Source organism: Borostomias antarcticus (genome assembly GCF_949987555.1).
Source record: "Borostomias antarcticus genome assembly, chromosome: 17".
NCBI lineage: Eukaryota > Metazoa > Chordata > Actinopteri > Stomiiformes > Stomiidae > Borostomias > Borostomias antarcticus.
In genome coordinates, this window is record NC_140250.1 from 2,308,060 (window position 1) to 2,317,266 (window position 9,207).

A 9,207-nucleotide genomic window follows, 5' to 3' on the forward strand; every position below is an offset into this window, starting at 1 on the left:
CAAAATGATGAAAACTTGTCTCAATGTCCAAATATTTATGGACCAAACTGTACAAAAGTGAACAGAATAAAGGGACGAGGGGGGGGATATGACATTTCTGAAAAGAAATCACACAGATACAATAAAGAGTCATTTTAATTTTATTACAAAAACAAAAACCATCAGTATTTTGGAATTAACAATACAACAGTCTACTCAACCAGGGTGAACAAAAAGAACAGGGCTACAGATAGAGGGAAGGAGAGAGAGAGGGGAAGAGAGAGAGAGAGAGAGGGGAAGAGAGAGAGAGGGGAAGAGAGAGAGGAAGAGAGAGAGAAAGAGAGGGACAGTGTACTGTATGAGTGTCAGTGTGTCTGCGTGTATACAAATCCCCATTAAAAAAAAGAATCTGAAAACAGAATCAAAAAATGGATATCTGCCCCGAAGACTAACAAGTCAATATTTTTATTAACACACAAACTATGAAGACAGGGTGCGTGGATGTTGGGGGAGCAGTCTTTTAAGTTTCACAAAATTTTATAAAACGCTTGGCAGAAGACATCTTGTCTTCTTTGCTAAACTCTATTGGTTTTAGAAACGCCTTCAACAGAAGAAACTAAACGTTTGCAATAAAAACCCGTTTTCATCACACACACACATACACACACCTGACCCCCACCCCGCAAGGGGGGAGAGGGATGAGGGGATGATGAAAAGGAAGGAGGAAGGGAGGAATAAAGAAGTAGTAACGAGGGGGAAAAGGATGAAGTTTGTGTCTTTCTGTTCTCTGGTACGTTACCATTTGACACAACACTCACTAAGTAAAGGGGTTCTACCTCTATATACACTGTGTGTGTGTGTGTGTGTGTGTGTCAGTCAAAGATGGGAGAGAGCACAATGGAGGTCGGATCAATGGTTTGGCAGTATGCATAAGTGACCGCGCGTGTGTGTGTGTGTGTGAGTGAATCAATGTCTTGTGGTGGTGGTGGTTTAGTGCCGTCGTTTCTTCTTGCTGCTGGGGGGCGGGGCCGACGAGCGGCCCTTCCTCTTCCTGTTGTTGGTGGTCTCGTCCACGTCCTCGTAGACGCTTTCCTTGTCAGCTGACGACAGAGATGAGAAGAAAAGTGTTTTTTTTTTTTTTAAGAATGCGCAGAAGGAAGTAAGAGCAAAAACAGAGAAAATGTGAACACAATGTGACTGCAACATCAGGCTTAGGTGTCACTGAGTAGAGTTAGTAATAATAATAATAATATTAATAACAACAATAATAATAATAATAGATGTAGTAATAATAATAATACATATTTTTAAATTAATTAATATATTAATTTAATTAAAATTAATTATAGTTAATAGATTGTAAAGCACTTCTTGACATTTGATCTGTGAAATTGTGAAATTTACTTAAAAAGTAGGAGACTAAAATTAGAAGCGGTAGTAGTACTGTACTAGCAGCAGTAGTAGTAGTAGTAGTAGTACAGTAGTAGTAGTAGTAGTAGTGGTAGTAGTAGTAGTAGTAGTACAGTAGTAGTAGTAGTAGTGGTGGTAGTAGTAGTAGTAGTGGTAGGAGTAGTACTGATGTAGTGATGATAGTAATAGTAATATATTAGTCCAGGATGATGTAGTGATGGTAGTAATAGTAATATATTAGTCCAGGATGATGTAGTGATGATAGTAATAGTAATATATTAGTCCAGGATGATGTAGTGATGATAGTAATAGTAATATATTAGTCCATTAGGATGATGTAGTGATGATAGTAATATATTAGTCCATTAGGATGATGTAGTGATGATAGTAATATATTAGTCCAGGATGATGTAGTGATGATAGTAATAGTAATATATTAGTCCAGGATGATGTAGTGATGATAGTAATAGTAATATATTAGTCCAGGATGATGTAGTGATGATAGTAATAGTAATATATTAGTCCAGGATGATGTAGTGATGGTAGTAATAGTAATATATTATTCCATTAGGATGATGTAGTGATGATAGTAATATATTAGTCCATTAGGATGATGTAGTGATGATAGTAATATATTAGTCCATGATGATAGTAATAGTAATATATTAGTCCAGGATGATGTAGTGATGATAGTAATAGTAATATATTAGTCCATTAGGATGATGTAGTGATGATAGTAATATATTAGTCCATTAGGATGATGTAGTGATGATAGTAATATATTAGTCCAGGATGATGTAGTGATGATAGTAATAGTAATATATTAGTCCAGGATGATGTAGTGATGATAGTAATAGTAATATATTAGTCCAGGATGATGTAGTGATGATAGTAATAGTAATATTAGTCCAGGATGATGTAGTGATGATAGTAATAGTAATATATTAGTCCAGGATGATGTAGTGATGATAGTAATAGTAATATATTAGTCCAGGATGATGTAGTGATAGTAGTAATAGTAATATATTAGTCCAGGATGATGTAGTGATGATAGTAATAGTAATATATTAGTCCAGGATGATGTAGTGATGATAGTAATAGTAATATATTAGTCCAGGATGATGTAGTGATGATAGTAATAGTAATATATTAGTCCAGGATGATGTAGTGATGATAGTAATAGTAATCTATTAGTCCAGGATGATGTAGTGATGGTAGTAATAGTAATATATTAGTCCAGGATGATGTAGTGATAGTAGTAATAGTAATATATTAGTCCAGGATGATGTAGTGATGGTAGTAATAGTAATATATTAGTCCAGGATGATGTAGTGATGATAGTAATAGTAATATATTAGTCCAGGATGATGTAGTGATGATAGTAATAGTAATATATTAGTCCAGGATGATGTAGTGATGATAGTAATAGTAATATATTAGTCCAGGATGATGTAGTGATGGTAGTAATAGTAATATATTAGTCCAGGATGATGTAGTGATAGTAGTAATAGTAATATATTAGTCCAGGATGATGTAGTGATGGTAGTAATAGTAATATATTAGTCCAGGATGATGTAGTGATGATAGTAATAGTAATATATTAGTCCAGGATGATGTAGTGATGGTAGTAATAGTAATATATTAGTCCAGGATGATGTAGTGATGGTAGTAATAGTAATATATTAGTCCAGGATGATGTAGTGATGGTAGTAATAGTAATATATTAGTCCAGGATGATGTAGTGATGGTAGTCTCACCTTTCCTGGCCTCCTCCTCCAGCTCATCCCAGTCCTTCCCACTCTCCTCCTCACTGCCCAGCGATTCACTGTAGTCTGAAAGACACACACACAATCATGATGGTGAATGTGTGTGTGAGTGCCTCAGCGAGTGTGTTGGTAGTGTGTGTGTGTGTGTGTGAGGGGAGGATGAGTGGGTAGCACGCGCAGGAGCCCCTGTGGTCTTACTAGAGTCCTCCGTCTCCGAGGAGTAGTCTTCGTCGCTGTCCTCCTCCTCCTCCTCTTCCTCATCTGCGGAGGGGTTGAACGTCTCGTCCTCCATCTCCGATTCCGAGTCCTCCTCTCCACCACTTCCCTGAGCGAGAGAGAGAGAGAGAGTGAGAGACAATGAGAGTAGAGTAGAGAGAAGGAGAAATCTCATTTTTCTCCAACATTGATTCACAGTCAGCTGATGAGAAGCCAGCTAACTGGTCCTCCATCTTTACAGGTGCATCTCAGAAAATTAGACTTATGAAAAACTCCATTACTTTCCGTAATTTAATTCAAACAGTGAAACTTTCATGTATTCTAGATCCATTACACAATGTGAAACATTTCAAGCCTTTTTTGTTTTAATCTTTATGGTTGTTCAATATGTTCATTTATATGTTCATTTATACACTCACTACTTGGTCGGGGCTCAATCAACGTGGAGCGTGGCATGAAGGCAACCAGTCATATTTCACTACACGTGTAATGAATCTATAATATATGAAAGTTTCACTTTTTGAATTATATTACAAAAAATTATGAACTTTCCACAATATCCACATTTTCTGAGATGCTAGTGTAAAAAGGGGGCGGCGGCCGGAGCGCTCACCTCGCTCTCGGGGTCCAGGAAGGACCAGCCGCCCTGCTCGAAGAAGCCCTCGGGGTCGTCCACGATGGTCTTCATGATCTTGGTCCAGTTCAGAGACTGGACGCCCTCTGTGTACTTGATGTCACACGAGCTGGGGGGGGGGGGGAGAGACAGAGAGAGAGAGAAGAAAGAGAGAGAGAAGAGAGGAGAGAGAAAGAGAAGAGAGGAGAGAGAGTCATGTATTGCACTGTGTGTGTGTGTGTGTGTGTGTGTGTGTGTGTGTGTGTATGTGGGCATGTCAAGAGTGTGTGTGCACGCATGCGAGTGTGTGTGTGTGTGTGTGTGTGTGTGTTTGTATGCCTGCAAGAGGGAAAACAGCCCAGTGTAACATTTTCCCTCCCTATTCCCTAAAAAGTCTCCCTATTCCCCTGGAGAACTGGATGTGTGGCTGTTTCGGTGTTATGGGCGGCCCAGCCGGGCGGAGCTCCTCACTTCAGCCACTCCTTGATGGGGTCCAGGGAGTTGACCGGCACGGCGTTGATCATGGTGACCTTCTTGCTGTAGTCCTTGTACACGATGACCACGTCGAAGTTCTTCAGGTGGAACTGCACGCGCTCGAAGTGCACCAGCTCCACCTCGTCCAGGGTCACCACGAAGGGGGGCTGTCAGGGGACAAAAAAGGCGGGATTATGAGGAATTTTATTTTTATGTGAAGCACTCCCATTTCCCCCTTCCTCAGGCTGCTTTTATATATAAGAATGTGTTCTTAATTGCTTGCCCCTAAATAAAGGGTAAATTATTTTAAAAAACGAAGAAAAAAAACAAAAAAAACTGCGTGTAATTCCCTCGTTGTAAAGCATGGAGTTGCATTTCTGTATGAAAGGTGCTATATATACACAAATAATGTTTATTATTTCGAAAATCAGATGCTGATGGTTAGAGTGCCCTGGGTTCTAAGACAGTACACATTTCCATTGGTTAACACACACACACACACACACACACACACACACACACACACAGGGTTCACTGGGGTAGTGAAAAACACACACACATACACACACACTTACCCACTCAGTGGTGTTGACCAGGGAACTGGAGGTAGGCTGTAGGAGGCAGGTACTCCTGTAGGGGGCGCCCTGGAACCTAGAAACACACACACACACTCTTCAAACTGTCTGTTTTACTCTATTCATTCCGATTGACTACAGCTTAACCACAACGGACAAAATCTGTCTCCTAAGAGTGTGTGTCCACCGGCAAGCTGTATTTTAGAGCTGGCGCTGTTTTTTCGTTGTTAGGGTTAGGTACGGGTAATGAGCTCTAGGGCGCTATAGAGACGAGAGCTGTGTTCCAAGAGCTTTTTCGCGCTATAGCGCCGTGAGATCTAGGCTTTTGTTCAGTTGAAAAAAGTTGGAACTTTTTGGGCGAGAGCGCAGGCTGCAAACGTCTGTTCTGACGACAAGTCGTTTTTGGCACAACCGCAGAGACAGCGAACTTTAGCACTAGCTAACATTAGCTAGCTATCTTACTATCTATTAGCTAGCTATCTGCGGTCTGCAAAAACACGATACTTGTTGCCAACGTAGGGGTAAAAGGTCGGTAGCCTAGGCCAGCTCTAAGCTCCAGTGCGCTAAGAAGCTGTAAGCTTGGCGCTGTTCAGCTACATACAGCTCTCCGAGTGGACACAGTCTAACACCCTCCTCTCTACTCCCCCTCCACCCTCTCCTCCAAACTCCGGCTCCTCCTCAGTGAGCATCTCCACCTTCTACACCTCCCTCCCTCCCTCCCTCCATCCCCCCCTCTTCTCTTACCCTAGGTCCCTGAAGGGGACCTCGAACTCTAGCTCCTCCTTGGTGAGCGTCTCCACCTTCTCTATGAAGTTCTTGAAGGCCGACTTGAGCTTGTGGCGCATCTCGCGCTCCATCTGCTCGGCGTACAGGTCGTCGCGGTCGTGCATGTGCTGGTGCTTGCCCAGGTCCGTGGTGATCTCGCCCACCTCCGTGTAGAACTGCACGTCCGTGTGGCGCTTCTTGCCGAACATGATGGCGTTCTGGCGGGGGGGAGAGCGGCGGGGGGGGGGGGCGCGTCAGGTGCATTGTGGGGAAAAAACGCCATATCGACGGTTGACTATAACGAACGGACTGAACTTCAATGGACCGGAGAGGAGCTGGTCAAACATGTTGGCTTTGTAAATGGTAGATGGACTGCATCTTATATAGTGCTTTTATCCGAAATGCTTTACAACGGCCTCTCATTCACCCATTGACACACCAATGGCGGCAGCTGCCATGCAAGGTGCTAACCTGCTCATTGGGAGCAATTTGGGGTTCAGTGTCTTCGCCCGAGGACACTTCGACATGTGGAACAGGAGGAGCCGGGATTCGAACCGCCGACCCTACGATCGTCGGACGACCCGCTCTACCTCCTGAGCTACAGCCGCCCCATTGTAACAAGTGTGACGCGCACACACACACACACACACACGCACGCACACCTTGAGGTGGAAGTGCAGTACGATGATCATCTCTCCGTCGCAGGGCTGGAAGATGGAGTGTTTGATGTTGTTGTAGAGGATGTCCACTTTGTCGCCTCGCACCGACGTGAAACGGAAACCTGTAGACAGGTCACACACACACAGTTGTGTTGTTGGCTCCATGGTTTTGCAAAAAATTCCTATGCATGTCAAGTACAAATGGCAATAAAATAATTCTGATTCTGACACACACACACCCTCCTCTCACTATCCCATTCCTTCACCTCCCTCCTGTTTGGCGTGACCCTCTCTCTCCATCCTGAATCCCTCTCTCTACCTCTCCACCCTGAATCCCTCTCTCCACCTCTCTATCCCAAATCTCTCTCCACCTCTCCATTCCAAATCTCTCTCCCCCTCTCCAATTCTAAATCCCTCTCTCCACCTCTCCATCCTAAATCCCTCTCTCCACCTCTCCATCCTAAATCCCTCTCTCCACCTCTCCATCCTAAATCCCTCTCTTCACCTCTCCATTCCAAAATCTCTCCACCTCTCCATCCCAAATCCCTCTCTCCATCCTAAATCCCTCTCTCCACATCTCCAATTCTAAATCCCTCTCTCCACACACACAAAATCCCTCTCTCTCTACCTCTCCACCCCAGACCCCTCTCTCCCCGCCCCCTCACCGTTTGTGTGGGCCTCCAGCGATCCCTGCATCCTCTTCTGGGCGATGTTGGGCCGGATGTAGAGGTCCTTGAGCTTGGGGTTGCTGCGGTTGAGGTTGATGACCAGCGAGTCCTGCTTGACGATGCCCTCCTTCTCCTTCTCCTCCGCCTCCCGCGTCTTGTAGCGCTTCTGCACCTCCTTGATGATGCGGAAGGCGTTCTGCAGGTTGGTGGACGGGACAGACGGGTCGCCCGGCGTCTTGAGGTTGGACGCCCGGTACGTTCTGAGGGAGGGGGGGGAGGGGAGGGAGGAAGGGAGGGAGGAAGGGATGGATGGAGGGAGGAAGGGAGAGAGGAACGAAGGGACAGACAGGAAGGGACAGAGGAAAGGATGTATGGAAGGAGGAAGGAAAGGAGAGAGGGAGGGAGGGATGGATTTAGGGAGGCAGGAGGGAAGGAAGGAAGGAAGGAAGGAAGGAAGGAAGGAAGGAAGGAAGGAAGGAAGGAAGGAAGGAAGGAAGGAAGGAAGGAAGGAAGGAAGGAAGGAAGGAAGGAAGGGACAGATGGATTTAGGAGGGAGGAAGGAGGAAAGTAAGGAAGGAAGGGTGGGATTGAGGGAGGGAAGGAAGGGAGGGAGGGAGAGGGAGGAGAGAGAGGACCAGCTTTAGGAATTGTGAACCATGGGTAGTGGGTACGGAAAAGGGATGTGCGTCCACAAACAAACAAACAAACAAACACACACACAAACACAGATCGCCCTCACATTTCTTTCACGAAGGTGGCGTCGGGGTTGGGGAAGATGTTGCCCTCGTGGCGCCCGAGGGAGGAGCCGGGCACGAAGAAGTTTATCCTCAGGTACGTGTAGTCCCCCTCCACCGACATACTGATGTTCTAGACAGAGAGACGGAGAGAGATTTTTTTCTTTGACGCCATCGTCCAATCCGGGGTGGAGTCGGGAGAACAGGTCGCATGGCGCCCGGGCCGGGTCGGTACCTTGATGGTGGCGATGTGGAAAGGCGTGGCGATGCCGAACACGGGCATCACCACCGTCTCGTACTTCTTGTCGATGAAGATCTTCATCTCCCTGATGTCCTTCTCCTTGGGCATCTGGGAGACGTTCTTGTAGGAGACGTTCGACTTCCTCGCTCTGGGAGGGGAGGGGGGGGGGGGGGAAAGGAAATCTATAAAAATCGGGAACAATTCACCGGACCGATCGCGAGTCCGACTCACCCCCTCCCCCCCTCCTCCTCCGTCCCAACCTTGCGTTGTTACCACCTCTTCCTCTCCTCCTTCCACTCCTCCACTCCCACGCTCACTCACTTCTGGATCTGCTGCTCCCCCTTCTGCTCCGTCAGGCGGCGCTTGGCCTCCTCGTTCACCTGATTGGCCAGCTCCTTCTGGTGGGCCCGCCTCTTCTCCTCCGCCGTCATCTCGTTCTGGACGATGGGAAACAGCGGTTGGCGGGGTTACGCGCACGCGCACACACACACACGCACACACTCTCACACACACACACACACACACACACACACACACACACACTCTCTCTCTCTCTCTCTCTTACCCTGGTCCTGTCCGTCAGAAGGGCGGCGCCGCGCGCTCCCTTGCCCAGCAGCTCCTCGGCGTCGTCTGCGTCTTCCTCCTCGTCCTCCTCATCGTCGTTCTGGAGAGACGGGACCAGGTTAGTTAGAATTTCAAGAATTCGATTCTGATTCACAAGCAAACAAACCTGTTTTGTTTTTTTTAGCTGTAACCTTAATTACATGACTGCCAAGTTATGCAACACATCAATACTAGGGCTGGGTATCGATACTGATTTCCAAAAATGAATGAATCATTGAATGAATGAATGAATGAACTATTCATTCCTTCATTTATTCATTCATTCATTAAATAAAAGATCGATTCTGGGATTCATGAATCGATTCTGAATCATTTGATTTGATTTTTTAAAACCCAGCCCTATCGGTTAGGGGTCGCCGCTGACTGTCAGACCCTACAGATGGACGACGACAGAAAAGAGAATGACGCAAGTTCTTCGTTCTCTCTCTCTCTCTCTCTCTCTCTCACCTTGAGGAAGATCCCCACGTTCTTGATCTTCTTCTT

At 45.7% G+C, this 9,207-nt stretch overlaps 1 protein-coding gene across 1 annotated transcript in view; it reads right to left on the reverse strand.

Annotated features, from left to right (window-relative positions):
- Window positions 1-200: 200 nt before the first annotated feature.
- supt16h (SPT16 homolog, facilitates chromatin remodeling subunit) overlaps window positions 201-9,207 on the reverse strand; it is a 16,093-nt gene continuing 7,086 nt past the window's right edge. The window contains exons 11-24 of the mRNA XM_084452294.1: window positions 9,172-9,207; window positions 8,666-8,764; window positions 8,422-8,537; window positions 8,095-8,248; window positions 7,865-7,992; window positions 7,123-7,385; window positions 6,461-6,579; window positions 5,778-6,016; window positions 5,034-5,109; window positions 4,456-4,625; window positions 3,985-4,114; window positions 3,354-3,480; window positions 3,147-3,221; window positions 201-1,079 (exon numbers count right to left, since the gene is read on the reverse strand). The exon at window positions 9,172-9,207 is cut by the window's right edge and continues 30 nt beyond it. Coding sequence (XP_084308420.1) covers window positions 970-1,079; window positions 3,147-3,221; window positions 3,354-3,480; window positions 3,985-4,114; window positions 4,456-4,625; window positions 5,034-5,109; window positions 5,778-6,016; window positions 6,461-6,579; window positions 7,123-7,385; window positions 7,865-7,992; window positions 8,095-8,248; window positions 8,422-8,537; window positions 8,666-8,764; window positions 9,172-9,207 — 1,842 coding nt within the window. The 3' untranslated portion in view covers window positions 201-969. The remainder of the gene's footprint in view (window positions 1,080-3,146; window positions 3,222-3,353; window positions 3,481-3,984; window positions 4,115-4,455; window positions 4,626-5,033; window positions 5,110-5,777; window positions 6,017-6,460; window positions 6,580-7,122; window positions 7,386-7,864; window positions 7,993-8,094; window positions 8,249-8,421; window positions 8,538-8,665; window positions 8,765-9,171) is intronic.